A 16,959-nucleotide genomic window follows, 5' to 3' on the forward strand; every position below is an offset into this window, starting at 1 on the left:
CTAGGCAGAGGACCAGCAACAGTGGGTCCAGACTTGGGCCACAAGAGAAGGAGGAGACAAGACCTTATTTGGTCTGGAGCCTCACTCAATTGCTGCCATGGTCTCTGGACCCCTTAGGGGCACCCCCTCAATGTCTTAACCCTTATTTCCATGGCAGGCCCTGGAGTTGGGATTCCCAGACTGAGTCACCAGGGTCACCAGGGACTGTGCTCATAGCACAAGAGCCACTCTTGCAGCATTTGGAGTTTCCCTGGCCCTCTCCCAGGCCAGCCACCCTGCTCCCGAGCCTGGGCCAGAGGAAACCAATGCTGGACTGGACAAGGAATGCTTGAGGGTCTGTCTGCCCCTCCACCAGCTAGCTGGGTGCCTCAGAGTGGCCACTGCTGCTCACTGCTCCACCCTCAGCTTCTCTGGACTCAGGGAGCTCTACCTGTTTGATTTGTCTTTCCAAGAGCCATGTTCTCAAGGCTACAAGCAGGGAGATCTTTATGCAGGAGCTCCAAAGCAAGGATTTAAGAAATATGTGTGCATAGCCCACCTTAACCGCAGGCATGACTTTGGTCTGAAGAGGTCAAGGTAGGGTGTTAGACTCTGCCGCACCATCCCAAACTCTCAGCCTCCTTGGCTCAGATACAGGCCCAACCGCCAATTATCCCTGGCCTGAGCTGCAAGCCCTGGGGAGGGAAGGAAGTGGCCGACCCCCACAGCCAGCATTCCTCTGTGATGACGACAGTATGCTCACTGCCCAGCCACCCCATCTGGAAGGCAGTTCTCTGGAAGTCACAGGGGACTCCCTCCCAAGGAGGCTGAGGCCTCTTGTACAGAGTGGGGCTTCCTTCAGCTGGGGGCATCAGCTTGACCTGACCAGGTTAGGGCACAAGAACAGCTGGGGGCCCAGAGGTCCCCTGGGAGCAGCTCAGAAGGCCACAGGGGCCACCCTAAATGCCTCTAATTCATTCCATTTCTTCATGCATTCAATAAGCACTCACCGGACATCCTTCTTGTGTTAGGCCCATTGGAGGCTCTCAGGACCTAGCAGGCTGGACTAGGCAGGCAGGGCCACACCCTCAAGGGGCTTCAAGATAGGTAGGAGGAATCCTCCAACACATGCACACAAAGGATAATTTCAGCAGTGATAAGTGCTATGAAGACAATGATAAGAGTTATGAAGACAATACAACAAGCCAGTGTTAAAATTGGGGACCTCGGCCCTTTGAGGGGGACCTCCACATTCCTGACTCCTCCAGCCTGCATACGCTCCTCACATGCAAATATAGCCAGCATCCACACAGCACCACGCTCCCTTAGGAACGAACGCCACCCGGGAGGAGGCTGGGGGCAGGTGCATGCAGGTGGGGCTTTTCCAAGGCTGGTTTTCCCCGGCTCCCGCTGGAACTTCCAGAGGGCCACCGGCCCCCGACACTGGACACCCGCCCGTCCCCCTCCTTCTCCCGCATCCGCAGCTCGCGAGCCTCTGCGCTCCCGGCGAGGTTCCCGGAAACTCCTCGATTTCCCTGTCGCCGCCGAGTTTGCAAGAAACCGAAACCCAGGCCCCGCCCCCCCGCGCCAGCCGGGAGCTGGCAACTGGGGCCTGCGCCCGGGGCTGGGTCAGAACTGGGCGGCCGGAGCAGCCCCTCCCGGATCGACGGGGCGGAGGCGGAGGTGGGGGCCCCTTCTGAGTGCCAGGGCTGCGCTCGGCGCCCACCCCCTGAGGGTATCGTCCCCAGCGGCTCAGCACCGCCCGCGGGAAAGCTGCAATTCTAACCCGACCGTTTAGGTTACATCCGATGGCGGAGTGCCCAGCGAGGGGTGGCAAGCAGCACAGCCACCCCTACAACAATGTAGAGGTGGGCGCCATTTGTGTGCGCCTACTGTGCGTCTGCCAAACCAGGGGAGGGGCGCAGGGGGGGTAAGAAGGAAGGCCAGGGGCGTTTTCAAAGAGCTCTGTGCCAAGACTCTGCACCCCTTCATCGTTTGGGGGGGGGGGGCGGGCGGCGGGCACAGAGCAGTTTGGCAACTTGCCCGAGATCACACAGCCTGTAGCTGAGAAGCTGGCTGCAAACCTGTGGCGCGCAGCGGGAGGCTGGGCGAAGGAGGAAGTGCCCCGGCCGGCTGCCGGCAGGTGAGCTGCCTGGCACGGGCGGGGCAGCCAGCTGCGGAGGGGGAGGGGCGGTCCCAGGCCGCCACCCGGGCCGCGAGGACTGGAGGCTTTGCTTTTCTCCTTCTCTCCCTCCCTTTCCAGGAAGCCGGCCAGCCCAGAGCCGGCCGCTCACCCCAACTCACCCCCAGCCTGGGCTGAGCAGGAATGTGGAAGTTGGCCGGAAGAGCTTGCGCCCCCTCCCCTCCAAAAACACACCCATCTCAGACCTCGGGAAGGGCGAACTTGGGTCACCTAGGGCGAGGGGCTCTACACCGGGACTCGATTACCCAGGACGAAGTAGGGGTGCTGTTGCCCCCAGCAAGGCCAAGAAGCCTGCCAGGGGCGCTGGCCGTGGTGCAAGACCCATTGGCGGGGGTGGAGTGGGAGTAGGAAGGGTGGAGGAGGGTGCTGGTCCCATCCAGCCCCACTCCGGGTGGCCACAGAGCTTCAGCCCCGCCTCGGGGCCCCTTGGGGTGGTTGGAGTGCCGAGACTGCTTTTCCTCCCAACGCGGTGTTTATAAGAAATGAAACTGCAGAGGGCATCAGTGGCAGCCCACACTGACACCCGCTCCCCCTCCGGGGTTCCGGTCCCGGAGCGCTGGAGCAATCCTCGGCCCACTCTTACATCGCCAGACCCCTAGTGCTTTCCCAGTCAGCTGCAGCCTCCCACTCTGCGTTTAGGATTTTTATAACAGCACAACGTTTATTCTGCTGTGTCATACACCATTTTTGCCTGAGTTGTGAGAGGGGAGGGGCTAGTCTCGTGCCTGAGCACATCCCCAGGGCCAAACCTGTAATTGACCCAGAGCAGGAGTGCCATTCATATTTGTTGAATGAATTAAGAAACGACTTTCTTCATCTCCAATTAGGCTCATTTCAGCTAGGGTGATGATGCCTAGATTCTATCTTAAAGCTTTGGGTTGCTTTTAGATTATTTTATGCCTGACTTTGTGTTCTGCACTTCATAGTTTAGGACTGCCCTGCTTCCAAGTTGCTGTGAAAATAGATGATGGCTGGGATGGACTTTTAGCATCTAAGATAGCCCTCCCTCTGGACCTGGGGGGTGAAACACCTGCTGGGTTTCATCTGCTTTGGGGACTGTGCCCTCTTCTCTGGGTAGCAGGCCCTACAGGGGCTCAGGACTGCATTACTCTCAAAAACCTACTTAAAGCCTTGCTGGGTCCTGTACTTTAGGACTAACTAGAACCCACCGGGGGTGGTGAACACTGAGAGCCTCGGAGAGCCTGAGGGAGGGGACTGGGGGCATGATTTGGTCCATCAAGGAAAAGGTTTCCAGAGAAGTGATCTTGCCTTCAGCAGCCTGATTGCAGAGGCCATCTCAAAGCTGGTTCTGCCAGCCAGTCAGCCTCATCTGGCAGCCCAGAAAACTCCAGACCCTAATACAGAACAACTGCAATAAATGTACCCTTATCGAGTGACGGTATAGATGGAAGCTATCCTTGAATGAGACCCTGCTCCGGATCTAACTCCAGCTGCAATGTGAGGAACCCTGCAGAAAACCCTCAGGTCTCTTGCAGAAAAACCACAGACTTTGGGACTTCCCTGGTGGTCCAGTGGTTAAGACTCTGCACTTCCACTGCAGGGGGCAAGGGTTTGATCCCTGGGAACTAAGATCTTGCATAATGTTCGGGTGGTTAAAAACAAAACAAAACAACAAATGCAGACTTTGTTCTACAGAAAGTCACCACCCAGAAGGTGATAAGTAGAAGAGAAAAGACAACACGAAAGTTGAGGGCTAGGGGGTTTTGAGGAGGGGAAGGATTTCTGGTTGGCTGCTTTGGAGGTGCTTCATAGAAGACCAGGCATTTGCTCTGGGCCTTAAAACAGAGACTGAAATTGAAGTGGGGGGAGTGAGGGAGCAGCAGGTAAGGTGAGTGATGCTAAGTATCCTAGGAAGTCAGGGATGAGGAGCAAATGGAAAGAGCAAAGACAGGGGAAAAATACAAAGTGTGTTCAGAGAATGGAAATACAGTGAAAGGTTCATGCATTACTGTGAATACATGTCATTTGACTAATGTCTTACACTTGAGAAAGGAGTTTGATAGTCTATATAATTTCTTTCATCTTTGTAACAATTAGGACAGATGTGCAGAGAGTGCTTCTATTTTACAGATGAGAAAACTGAGATCCAGAGGACAGTAACTTGCCTGAGGTCACACAGCAAAGTGGCAAAAAGCACAAGAATGGAACGTCACAACTCAAATTCTGTGTTCTCTTTCCATGGCCCTATAGTCCAAGGGTAGGGGAGTTGTGGGACAGAAGGTTGGAATGGGACGCTTGGGACCACAGTCAGCAGTCTCATGTGTACCCTGAATGTTAGGGAGATCATCAAAGTTACAGAAATAATCCTAGAGCAGAGGTGCCTGGAGGGCAGGCCAGAAAGGGAGGCATTCCCAAGGGGAGGCTGTGGCAACAAGAGTCTGATCCTCAAATGTGAAAGCAGGACTTGATGTACGGAAGAAAGACCCAGAGGACTAGGTGAGGCCAAGAGGGGAGGAGGATGGGAAAGACTTCATCAGAGAGGGAGCTGGAACTAGGAAGAAATCTGCTCTGGGCAGTGTGGAAAGGGGAGGCCAAGAGTTCTGTTTGCTGTGTGTGGAATCTGTGGATAGGTTTGTAGGGGAGCAGCCAGAAGGCAGCCACAGTGTGGTTTTGGAGGTCACCTGCCCAAAGGGGATGGCTGGAAGTACAGAAGAGTATTTTGAGTCAGAAATGTGGAAAGGCCAGCCCTGAATTACTAACAGAAACCTAAAAAGGACAAAACGCATCTGTCCAGCTTCCCAAGGAATGTGTGATGCATCTTAGAATTGGATTCATCAAGAACAGTTACAATAAAAATGTGAGATGCTTAAACAGGGGTTAGCTTTTATTTCACTGATTTGGAGTATAACACCCCCAATCATAATAAGCATCAAGAATATGAAAGAATCCCTACAGTTAAAAGTTAAAAAAAAAAAAAAGGCAAAGATCACTTCAAAAATGTAAAATGACAATTTCACTGGTAAATACTAACACTGGGGAATTTCTCCTTAGCAAAAAAATGATTGGTGTGTGCAAAGATTTAGCTACACAGTGCTGTCTGTATTATGAAAAAATGGAAATAACCTAAATGTCCTACAATAGGGGATTAATTGGGTAAATTTTTATTTATCCTTATGGTAGAATAATATATACCCATTACAAATGATATTGTAGAAGTACGTTTCATGACACAGAAAGATGCTCATTATAGATGTATACATACAGATGATTATCTATGAATTAAAATTTTTATTTTAAAGCACACTTTACTCTCTCCTGTTGCCTTCCTAAGGTCAATGTCACTCTGCATTTTCCAGCAGCTATGTCAGTTTCCTAGGGGTAGGACAAGCACTCATTTGCTGCACAGAAAACAGATTTAGCAACTCAGGAGACACTTGTTTTCTTCTCTTCTTGCTCGAAAGGTCTTGGTTTCTGTAGTGCATTCCCACTCCCTTCTGTCATTTAAAGCACCCCAACCCTTCTCCCCCTTCCAGGGCCTCAGCACCTTCCATCTGCTTAACACCCAGGTAGTCTCATTCCTCACAGTTTCTCCTGTCTCTCTGCCTCTCAGCTCCCTCGCCCATCAGTATCTGGGAGACAGCTCTGACCCATTCCTATGGGTTTCCTGGGAACCAAGTGTGGCCTTAGTCACAGCATCAGATTCTGGTGTACCAGAATTGGATTAACCCATCCATTTCCTCTGTGGGAGGAAAGCTGTAGTGTGACTGACAGGTGAATGGTGCATCCACGTGTCTGTTTATAGCCTGCAACACTGCAGCTGGGTGCTGCTATGGAGGGAGAGCTGGGATGACAGGAAAGACACACCAACCTGACCTGGAAGAGAGATTTACTTCTGAGTCAGCAGCTTTGGGGAGATGAAGAAAGAAGCCTGCTGGCCAGAGCTCTGGAGAGAAAAATGAACATTCAGCCCGGCCTCTAGGTGTACAAGTAGGGCAAGGTCTAGTTGTAAGCACAGGAGTTCGATAGCTATCATTCCCAAAGCACCTGGGACCTGGGCTCCCCAACCCTTTAGCTAGACCCATGGCCTTGATCAACGTAAGCAACTACCCCCATTTGCCCAGAATCTCTCTGGACCAAGCCCTGAGGCCCCAGAAACTAAACCAGTGCTGCCAGGGAAGGCTGTCATGCGAGGGCCAAGGGAGTCTGTGGAGGTGGCCTAAGGCAGGAGTGCTAGGAGGAACCAAGGCCACCCCACCCCCACCCCAACTCAGCAGTCCTGGCTTCTCTGAAACCCTTCTCTCCTTCCCTAAGGCCAGCAGTGGGGCAGTCCCAAGGATGTAGATGGAGAAGCGGAAGAGGTCTCTCCCTGGTCACAGACTCTGGCAGGGGCCTCGAAAACCACGCATCATCTGCTGCCCAAGTAGGGCATGATGTTTCACAGACATCCTCTCTCTGTCACGGTAAAGCAGCAAAGTAGGGCTACTGTTTTGGAGTTGAGGAAACTACAGCTGCCAAACTGGGATTTCTTCTCGTCTTGGCAGCCCCACGCAGGGTAGGCTTTCCTTCACTTCCCCGGGGAAGGTGAACCCCCCGGAGGTGGGCCACCCCTCGAAGGTTTGAAGGCTGAAACCCTCCCTGCTTGACACTCATTAACGGGCTTGAGGAAGCAGGTTGGTTTTCAAGGACTCAATCCTCGCGTCCACTCTGAAGAGGACGGCAGGTGCCGGGCTGACCCCCTCACCGGGGCTGGGAAGACAGAGATCCCGGGGCATCCCCAGGAAAGAAGGGCAAGGAGATGGCCTCAGGAGCTAGCAGGCTGGGTGCGCGCCGAGAGAGGGGAGCAACTGCGGGCCGGGGGCGTTCGACTTTCCAGGAGCGCTTTCTCCCGGGTGCACTGGTATGGGGGTGGAGTGGGAGCCGGCGGGGCGGGCCCGCGGTCGCCCCGGGGCGGCGGCGCCAGGCCGGAGGGGGTGGGGAGGGGCAGCCGCCCTGTACTTCCCCTTAGCCGCTAGCTCTACAACAGCCTGATTTCCCCGAAATGATGAGGCGGCGCTGGCCAATGGGCGTCCTCTCGGCTCTTTAGGAGGCGGGGCCCGGCCCGGGCTGGGGGAATCCCGCTAAGTGTTTAGATTCTCCGCGGCGCCGCGGTTCAGGCAGAGCGCGCCACTCCTTCGTCGAGGCAGGACGTGCGCCCAAGTCGGGCTAGCAGAGGCCAGCGAGAGCCGTGCCAAGTCAAGGCCAGCCGTGACCAGCGGCTCCGCGACCTGGGCATCCTCTGCCTTCTCCCTGTTCCCACTTGAATCGCGCTCCTAGCGCCCGCAAAAGCAGTCCTCGCCGGGATCCTCGGTTGCTGCCGTCGGGTAGCGCTTGCTGTCGAGGTGAGCTCGCCTTCGCCGCAGTGGGCAACGGTGGCATCGGACAAAGGCGCGCTCGGGGCACCAGGAAGTGGGGGACGAAAACCCTTGCCGGGAGAGTGACGGGCGCGCGGCGTTGCCTGGGCCCCCGCGCGGGCTCGGGAGGGCGCTGGAGGAGCCGCAAGCAGCTCCGTGGGGAGGGCGAGTAGCGGCGTGGACCGCCCACCCCGCCGAGGTTGCCCGTGCCTGGCCGCTGTCTCAGACCTGTGCGCGAAGCCGCTGGCGGCCTCTGGGTGGCCCTCTGTGTTGGTTGCACGCATCCAAGGGCTGTGCGGGGGATTCGACTGTATATCAGCGCGTGGGCGCCCTTTGCTCCCTGCGCCGGCTTTTCGGCGGTTCCAGCTCAGGCCCAGCCCCCAGGTTTCAGGCTATCTCTGCAGGTGGCGGGGCTGGGGCCGGCTGCGCTGGGTGGTTGGAGGACCTCCCGGGACCGCGGGAAGAGGCGCCACAGGTGTTCTTTGGGCCACTTTGCCCACGGAGGGCAACCAGGGCGAAATTGTTAGCGTACGGGCCTTGGCACTGTGGCTGTCAGGGAGACATAGATAGATTGGGGGGTAGTGGTGACGAGGATGCAGGGTGACTGTCCATTAGGGAAGGTGCACGGCTAGTGACAACCAACTCAAACAGGGAAATTTCTTGGCATCAAGCAAAAGAAGCCCCTCTCTTCCCAAATAATTTGAATTTGGGGAGAAAAGTTCTAGTATTTCGATATCTGTGTGTTTTCTCTCTTTTCCTTAACATAAATCTTGAAAGTATCACTTGGCATGTCTGTCTCCTCCCAAGACTGTCTAGGAGGGGCTGAGGGAAGGAGTGTGTTGCTCAAGATGCTGAAAAGATTTGGAGGGAGGTTTTATTAGAAAGTCCCCTTCTGCATGATTGTAGTACTTGGTATCTAGAGGAGGGCAGGGGAGGGTAACTGAATGACCTGGGGTGGGGCTGGGTAGTGGCCAGGGAGTGCTCAACAGACTCCAAACAGGAGCCTTCTGTCTTCTTTTCACAGCCAACATGCCCATCACTCGGATGCGCATGAGACCTTGGCTAGAGATGCAGATTAATTCCAACCAAATCCCAGGGCTGATCTGGATTAATAAAGTGAGTGTTACTCTTTGGATTTTTCTGCCACTGTTTTAACCTATGTTCTTCAGGGGTCCAAAGCTTCAGATGCAGTTCAAAAAGGGAAGTGATAGGGAGTAGGTAGATGTATTTCCCAGTGGATCCTGCAGGGAGTGTATAAGACCCAGCCCAGGCAGGGCCCCACTGGCTGCCTTCTGCCCACCTCCCTTCTTGAGGTATACATGGGGCATCCACCTGACAGTTTTCCAGCAGCAAGATTCTCCCAGCATCTGCAGAGCCAGAGTTCTGGCCTGTACTGAGGGAGACCTCTACAGGCACACACAGCCTTCTAGAGGGCTCCACTTGGGCAGATAGGAGACAGAGAAGTGGGCACTGCTGGCAGGAAGAGGTGGCTGACCCAGCAGGTGACCCAAGAATTAACCTTGCACCAGTTGTCTAGACCCAAGAGGTCTCTTGCTGTTGCAAAAAAGAACAGACCCTGAAGGCTTAGTAGTACTACTAATAATAGCTAATGCTTACTATGCTCACTTACTAGGAGTGAGCATGGCACCATGTTAAGTATGTTACTTACACTGTGTCATTTAATCCTCAAAGTAGCCATGCGAGGAAGATTTTACCAGTATCTCCATTTTCAGATGAGGAAACAGGCACTGAGAGGTAGATTATGAGAGCACACATTTGAACCTGAGCAACCTGACTCAAAAATCCATACTGTGAACCACCAGTAATGAGAACAGTGGGACCTTAGCTTTTATATTTGTTACTGGGTTGTTGTTGGTTTTTTTTCCCCCCATTTCATGAAAACTAGTGAGGGATAAAGAAGTACAGTGTCAATGCCAGGGTCACACAGGTAGTCATCATCCAAGTCTGGTCCTGGGCTCCTGCAGGTATATGACCAAAACCCCCTTTGTAGGAGCCAGTGCTCACAGTTGTTCTGAGAAGCCCCATATAATGGACTGAGTTCTCACTTCCATGTTGGTGCTGACAAGCCAGAGAGAAGCATCCAGGGGTCCTCCGTATGGGTCCTAGCACATCTGTAATGAGCAGAAGGAGGTCTTTGCTGACCTGATGATGCCATAGCTCATCAGAACCCAGAGCCTCTTCTCAGAGATCCAGAGGGATGGACCAGTCTGTTTAGGCCATTGTCGGGATGGGTCAACCCCAGCCAGATGTCAGGGTGAAAAAGGGAAGTCAGTCTTTTCCCAGACCTGGGGGGCTGGGCAGATTAAGGCCAAAAACCTGCGGTCTCTGAGCTGACACAGCTTTGTGTGTACATGTGCTTGTGTGCTGTATAGGAGGAGATGATCTTCCAGATCCCATGGAAGCACGCTGCGAAGCATGGCTGGGACATCAACAAGGATGCCTGTCTGTTTCGGAGCTGGGCCATTCACACAGGTGAGTGTGCTGGACTCTAGCTTAAGAGGAGCTGGAAAGAGAGAAAGGGAGGCACTTCTGTTAACACAGAGGATCTTCACTGGGGTCTCTGAGTTCCCTGAGATGTATATAATTCAGGGTGGGCAGGGAGCAGGTCTTTGTTTTGGGGGAGAGGTTCATCATTTCAGCAAGTTCACAAAGGAATTTATAAAGCCAAAATCTTTAAAAGTATGGCTTCATGGAGTTTGTGGCTGAATTAAAGTTCTTCCTGGCAAAAGCAGTGGCAAGCATGGACACTGAAAAAGATCCAGGCCTTCCTTTTTCTTGATGTTGACTAATGGTCATGGGCCCATCTGGTTGGCAGCCTCCTTTTATCCTTCCAGGAAGGGGCTCTTGGCCCATCTTGGACCACTCAGTCCACCTATCAGCAAATATTCTTTGTTGCCTACTCTGTGTCCTCTCCCATGTTTGGAACTATCAGACAAGCACCAGTCCCTTCATTCTGGCTGCTGACAGCCAAAGAGAGACTGCCTTGATCTGGGACAAAGATAGCACTTTGGGCTTGGGCTCTCTAGTGCTTCTGGGTAGGCCTTTCCCAGAGGCTTGCTGGGTGTATCAAATGCCCAAGTCTGGGCATTTGAGAAGCCCAGGGCCTGCACCAGTGTCATCCAGGAATACCTGCTGGTTTGATCATTGTGGATCTCTGGCAGCATGCAAGCTTTAGGGGTACTCTTGTCTTTGTCCTTCCGAGCCAGGGCACAAATGAGGATTCCCACCTAGAGCCCTGACGATCCTCTCCACCTTTCCTGCCCACTAGGCCGATACAAAGCAGGGGAAAAGGAGCCGGATCCCAAGACCTGGAAGGCCAACTTTCGCTGCGCCATGAACTCGCTGCCAGATATTGAGGAGGTGAAGGACCAGAGCAGGAACAAGGGCAGTTCAGCTGTGAGGGTGTACCGGATGCTCCCACCCCTCACCAAGAGCCAGAGGAAAGGTACCCAAAGGGCTCTGGGTCCTGGGGAAGCCCTCAGGGAGAGAGGGAAGGAGGAGGAAGGGCAGCTGGGGCCGCCTGCTTGCCTGTACCAGGGCTGGGCTGACAGCCTGTCTGCCCCACAGAGAGAAAGTCCAAGTCCAGCCGAGACGCTAGGAGCAAGGCCAAGAAGAAGGTGAGTGTGATCCTAAGCACTTAGCCTTTGGTCTCCTGAGGGTCAGGGTGGGTAGTGAAAGGAGTGCCACAGCAAGCCTGGGCCTAAGCGTCTTTCTCCTTCTACAGCCATATGGGGAATACAGCCCTGATACCTTCTCTGATGGACTCAGTAGCTCCACCCTGCCTGATGACCACAGCAACTACACAGTTCGCAGCTACATGGGGCAGGACCTGGACATCGAACGGACTCTCACTCCAGGTGAGGAGGGCTGGGTCTGTCAGGGGACCGTGTAGACTGGTGGGAAGGCTCTTGCTCTTGGATCTAGCAGGCACTGAGCTTGTGGGTGGTAGCCTGTTGGAGCAGGCTATGAGTGGGGGCGGGGGGTGCTGGGTATCCTGGCAAACTAAGACAGCACACAGCTCTGACCCTCGGTTTCTGTTGTCCTGAAGCGCTGTCACCGTGTGGCGTCAGTAGCACTCTCCCTAACTGGTCCATTCCGGTGGAAATTGTGCCAGACAGCACCAGCGACCTGTACAACTTTCAGGTGTCGCCCATGCCCTCCACCTCTGAAGGTTCGTGCTTCTGGGGCCTGGCCTTCCTGTTGGGGTCCAAGGAGGGGTTGGAACTCCACTTGGCACTGAGCTGACTGGTGGGCTGGAGAGGAGAGGGAAGAGGTGGGAAGAGGTGTGGCTTCAGGGTTCAAGAGGCTGAGTCACCGGGACAGCGTTTTCCTCTGTGATCTTCATGGCAGGCAGACATCTGCTGGGAGGCCAGTGTGTGTGTGCGCGTGTGGGAAGGGGCAGGGGGACCGGGTGGGCTAGCACTTCAGGGTGAGCCTGGCTGACCTCAGCTAACCTCTCTGCTGTTCCCCATCCACAGCTGCAACAGATGAGGACGAGGAAGGGAAATTAACTGAGGACATCATGAAGGTAAAAGCCCCTTCCTTCCTCCTTTGGTGCCCTTTAGAGGTGGCTACTTCTCAGTGAGGGCTTCCAAACTGGAGGGTAGGCAGCTGCTGCTGCTGTTGTGACCTGCTGGCTTGCATAGTCCAACAGGTGTCACGTCCATATGGTTGGGGACCACTGACCTTTTTGGCTGATGGGAAAGAAACACTGTGGGAATGAGGGGAGGAGGGAGGCTGGGTTTCTGACATGCTGTCCTAAAGCAGGCCTCAGATAGCTCTGACTCAGCTCCCATCAGTGCTGGGTCCCTGGCCCGCGTCCTCCGCCCCAACACGCCCCAGTCCTGTTAGTTTGGGAAATGCACATCAGGTTTCAATAATCACCCTTTGGGATCTATAACATGATGGCTTGTTTTTTTTTTTAAGCAAATTATTCTCCAGGTTTTTTTCTGCTTCAGTTTTTAAAATAAATACAAAAAAGTTTTTGTAGTAGCTGTACCCAGGCTGTGTTCCTTCAGCACAGAAAATGGAGATATGGGCATAATTCCCTATCTCTAGCTGAAATTTCAAGGCATCTTTTCTTAGCATGTTAACCATTGCTGTAAGCCACCCTCCCAGTTGATATGTCCTTACCCTTTAGAGAGGGAGATCTTGGAGATTCTATGCCAGAAGGTAGATGTGGGGATGTTAGCCCAGGGTCCCAGGGCAGACCCTCACCTCCAGGCCTTTATCCTAACTGCACTCCACATATGTATCTGTCTGAGAATATGAAAATAGCCAAGGACCTGATCCTGGCTGAGAAGCTTTGGCTCACTGGGGGCAGGGCCAGAGGGTGAGTCTGTACTGGAAGTGACCTGATGGCTTCTTATTTATCTGTCCCCAGCTCTTGGAGCAAACAGGGTGGCAGCAGACAAGCGTGGATGGGAAGGGGTATCTGCTTAATGAACCTGGGGCCCAGCCCACCTCTGTCTATGGAGAGTTCAGTTGCAAGGAGGAGCCAGAAGTTGACAGCCCTGGGGGTAAGAAGACCCTGGATCCATATGGTTTCTCAAAGATGGGAAACCCATGGAGGTGGTGGGGGAGACTTGGGGGCAGGACGAGATAGCAGCAGAGGTGAAGCGTCCTTCTTAAATCCATCTGGGTACAGACAGCTTGCAGACTGGCTGTGGCTCCCAGGCCCTCAGGTTTGCCTAAGATGAGGCTGCCGAGGGGTCGACAGCAGGAGCTGCTGTGTCTGTGCCTTCCAGGAATGGGCTGGAGGGTTGGTGGGGTTGGGGAACACACCTGCCTCCTCACCCCCAAGTCCTCACACAACCTTCTTTATATCTTCTAGGTTATATTGGCCTGATATCTTCAGATATGAAGAACATGGATCCCAGCTGGTTGGACAGCCTGCTCACCCCAGTCAGGCTGCCCTCCATCCAGGCCATTCCTTGCGCACCATAGATGGGCCCCCTGACCCCCTTTGACTCCTTTAGGCGACAGGGCCTGGCATCATGGTGGCTGTGGTGCAAAGAAGCAGGAATGCTGCGGCCCCTTGATATGATGAAGTGTGACCCCACTGCTGACCAAGGATGGGTCTTTCCGACTCGGGACAGCGGCCTCTTGCAGTCCGGCAGGGCAGGGTCTGGACTCATCTTGTGGGGTGAAGCTGGCCCTGCCTCTGGGGAAGATGGAGTTCTGAGACTGGTGTGTCAGGTGGCAGTCTCAGACAGGAGTCAGCCTCCAGCTTTCCCCTTGGAGCCCCACTGCCTGGAGAGGGTTTTGCTATTCCTGAGCTGGCCCGAGAGAACGGACCAGTGACCTCAGAAAACGGCACCACCTCCAGGGCTGGCTCTGCACTAAGAGACAATTGCACTAAGTGAATCCTGTTCCCAAAGTAACCGCCTCCCTTCCTAGATGAGCCCTGGGGACTGTTCCAACGCCAGTGAAATGTGAAGGAAGAATGGGGTCCCTGTGGGACAGTGCCCCCTCTGCCTCAGAGGAGCTCTGCCCTGCTCCCTGCCTAGGCTGAGGGGCTTGTGAAAAAACCTGGCACTTTTTCTTGTGGACCTTGCCACATTTCTGATCAGAGGTGTACACTAACGTTTTCCCAAGCTCTTGGCATTTGCATTTATTTATACTGTGCCTTGCCCTGCAACCACATGCCCCCTCAGGCAGGCCCCGGCAGCCCCCAGCAGGCCCAGGGAGGCAGGCGTGAGCGCCTTGGTGTGATTTAAAATTGGAAGTATCATCTGACCACTAAGTCATGTGTGACCACACATGTACATGTATGTAAATATGTACATTTGTCTTTTTATAAAAATTGTATTGTTTATAAGGGTTGTGGCCTTTTATTTAGAGATAAATCATAGGTGATTTTACTTTTTATAGATACATTCTGATGGATTCATTGTTGGCATCCTGCCTGAGCTTACCTTTGGGATGAGTGGTAACACACCTTTTGTGAAATCCTTTCAGCTGTGGTCATGGAGAAGAGGGCAGGAGAAAGGACAGTTGTGCCACAGGGATATGTTCATGTAAATACAGTCATTGCCCTTGGCTGTATAGGTAGAGTTATGAGTTGACTTGGGGCCTGGGGCCCAAGGAGTGTTAGGTTTTGAGTTCTTCTGACGAACATGCTATAAACTCCAATGTTTTGCTATAAACTCAAATGCAAGTGTACTCAGGTGCTACTTCACAAAGGTATCAGTTGGCACAGCATGGTCACCATCAGAACAGACCCCAGCCCCATAAAGATCCCTGAGGCCTTCCATGCTGAGCATAACTTGCTGTCTGTTTTCTGCAGTGATGGGAATGTTCTCTGTCTGCGCTGTCCACTACAATAGGTAGTGGTGTAGTCACGTGTGCTAAATCAAACACTTGAAATGTGACCAGTACAATGGAGGAACTGGATTTAAAAATTTTTTTTTTGGCTGTGCTGCTCACATGCAAGATCTTGGTTCCTGGACCCAGGATAGAACGGATGCCCCCTGCAGTGGAAGTCTGGAGTCCTAATCACTGGACACCAGGGATTTCCCTGGGTTTTTAAAGTTTCATTTAATTAATTAAAATTCAAAAAGCCACACGTGGCCAGTGGCTACCATATTGAATAGTACAGGTAGATACTGGATTGGGAGCAGATTTGAGGGGGAGGGGCTGGGGTGGCTGGAGGACACTGGGGACTGGGGCTTGGGACTATTCACCTGACTGTTCAAAAGTATTTTACTGTTTTGACAGCCAATAAAAACTGGTGCTGAAAATCAGCCCTGCAGTGTACTATGAAACAGCTCCATGCACAAATGTGTTAGGAAAACCTTGGATAAACTTACATGAAGCAGACATCCTTATTCCACATCTTTTCAGGGTTCTGGCTAGGCTAACACACACAGAATCTGAAGAATCAGGACAGTGTTTCTGAAATCTGCAGGTTGGGAATCACTGATACAAGGCAATGAAGGACCAAGTCAGAGTGAAGAGTCAGAGGTCTGGAAATGGGCTTTTCTCATTTCTCTCTGCAGGCTGGCTCTGGGGCTAAAGAGCACCCAGTAGTAGGCAAGCTGGCCCAGGAAAGCCAGCAGGCATCACTAGTATCCTCCAGGGAATGAGGCCATGGCAGTGAAGGGGTTGCTCAGGAAAATCAAGCCCTGTGGACACATCTTCCATATTCTTGGTCCAAGAAACCCCTTGTTGGGCCGAGCTGTCTGGAAAGAGTGTGAGAGGGGGAAGGCTGAGTGGGAAAATAAAGAAAAAACTGGAAAATGGGTAAAAGTTCAGTCAGCTGTTCTCTGCAAAGCTTAGGAAGTATTGTTCCTTGAATGGCAGGTGGCCTCCTGCTGGGTGGGCCTTCTACTTGTGGAGGCCTAGACAGACTTGTCTCAAGCCCTGCCCATCAGAAGATCCACCTGGATTTTCCAAGAGTAACATCATCTGGCGACAGAAGGAGAGGAATAAGGCCTTTCCCAGCTCTTCCAGGGCCCAGCCCTTACTGTGAAAAATAGTATTTGGGGAGGCCAGCCTACTGTGGCTTCTAACTGGGGGCTTGGCAAGGCCTAGTGGGTGGCTTTTCCAACTAATGATGGCTGGAAGTAGTGTGAAGCCAGGTAGATCAGACCTAGGAGGGATGTCGGGGAAGGCATGCAACCCAGAGCAAACAGCAGGGACCTCAGACTTAATCCCTGACAGTTAAGTAGGCAGTGGATATGCTGAAGTCCAGGTAGGTACGGAAATCTCTCAAGTTTTAGTACACAAAGTTCATCACTTATAAGTTTCCAAAATGGGAAAGGAATTCCATCAATGCAATGAGCTCCCAATCTCTAGAGCCAAGATGGAGTTTCTAGAGTCCTGGTCTCCAACTCTTCATACCCTAGGCATCTGAGACAACTGGAACCAGCTCCTTGGAATGTCCAGGAGGGACCCCAAAAATATCCCCCTCCCCATCACAAGGGAGCTGGGTCCCAGGGGCCAGACCTGGAGGGGTAGTGTGAGATGGAGCCAGATTTTCCAGGATGGTGAGCTATCTTACCACACCCCACCACGCCTGAGATGGCAGCTGATACTAACTCATTAGCCAAATAGTATCTGAAATGGAGCAACATCAGTATAATCTGTGTCAGATTTGGGAATAATAATTTAAATTCATTCGAAGACCCTGCCAGTGCTTTTGTGGCTTACTCCCAAGAACTTCAGTTGAAGCACTGATGGTAGAGGCTCTTGGCTGAGGGGCTAGGATTTTATAGAAAGATCTGCTTTGCTGGGGTTGTGATAACATCGTTGTCATGAAGGACCACCTTCCAATGGGATAAACCAGCAAAGTAGGATTCAGGCACACCAGGCAGAACTGCCAAGTCTACAGATGTTCCAGGGCATTTCTGGTTAGTAAAAGGAATTTCCTCACCTTACTCTGAAGGTGTCACTTTAATTGGG

General features: G+C 53.0%; 2 protein-coding genes across 3 annotated transcripts in view; one reads left to right on the forward strand and one right to left on the reverse strand.

Moving 5' to 3' along the window:
- Positions 1-7,276: 7,276 nt before the first annotated feature.
- IRF1 (interferon regulatory factor 1) lies at positions 7,277-14,376 on the forward strand. Its single transcript, XM_019964562.2, has 10 exons — positions 7,277-7,521; positions 8,558-8,649; positions 9,927-10,026; positions 10,823-10,999; positions 11,122-11,171; positions 11,279-11,411; positions 11,603-11,725; positions 12,033-12,082; positions 12,938-13,073; positions 13,388-14,376. Exons 2-10 carry the CDS (start codon positions 8,563-8,565, stop codon positions 13,498-13,500), a joined length of 969 nt encoding a protein of 322 aa, XP_019820121.1. The 5' UTR covers positions 7,277-7,521; positions 8,558-8,562; the 3' UTR covers positions 13,501-14,376.
- LOC109561818 (uncharacterized) overlaps positions 9,357-16,959 on the reverse strand; it is a 75,160-nt gene continuing 67,557 nt past the window's right edge. For both annotated transcript variants that reach the window (XM_070793200.1, XM_070793196.1), the window contains one exon: positions 9,357-10,057. In XM_070793200.1, coding sequence (XP_070649301.1) covers positions 10,048-10,057 — 10 coding nt within the window. In that variant the 3' untranslated portion in view covers positions 9,357-10,047. The remainder of the gene's footprint in view (positions 10,058-16,959) is intronic.

This window comes from Bos indicus, chromosome 7, assembly GCF_029378745.1.
Source record: "Bos indicus isolate NIAB-ARS_2022 breed Sahiwal x Tharparkar chromosome 7, NIAB-ARS_B.indTharparkar_mat_pri_1.0, whole genome shotgun sequence".
Classification (NCBI taxonomy): domain Eukaryota; kingdom Metazoa; phylum Chordata; class Mammalia; order Artiodactyla; family Bovidae; genus Bos; species Bos indicus.

Coding starts and splice junctions, on each gene's coding strand:
- IRF1 (XM_019964562.2), top strand. CDS start 8,563: ATGCCCATCACTCGGATGCGCATGAGACCTTGGCTAGAGATGCAGATT. Junction 11,000..11,121: donor CACCAAGAGCCAGAGGAAAG/GTACCCAAAGGG, acceptor TCTGCCCCACAG/AGAGAAAGTCCAAGTCCAGC. Junction 13,074..13,387: donor AGAAGTTGACAGCCCTGGGG/GTAAGAAGACCC, acceptor TATATCTTCTAG/GTTATATTGGCCTGATATCT.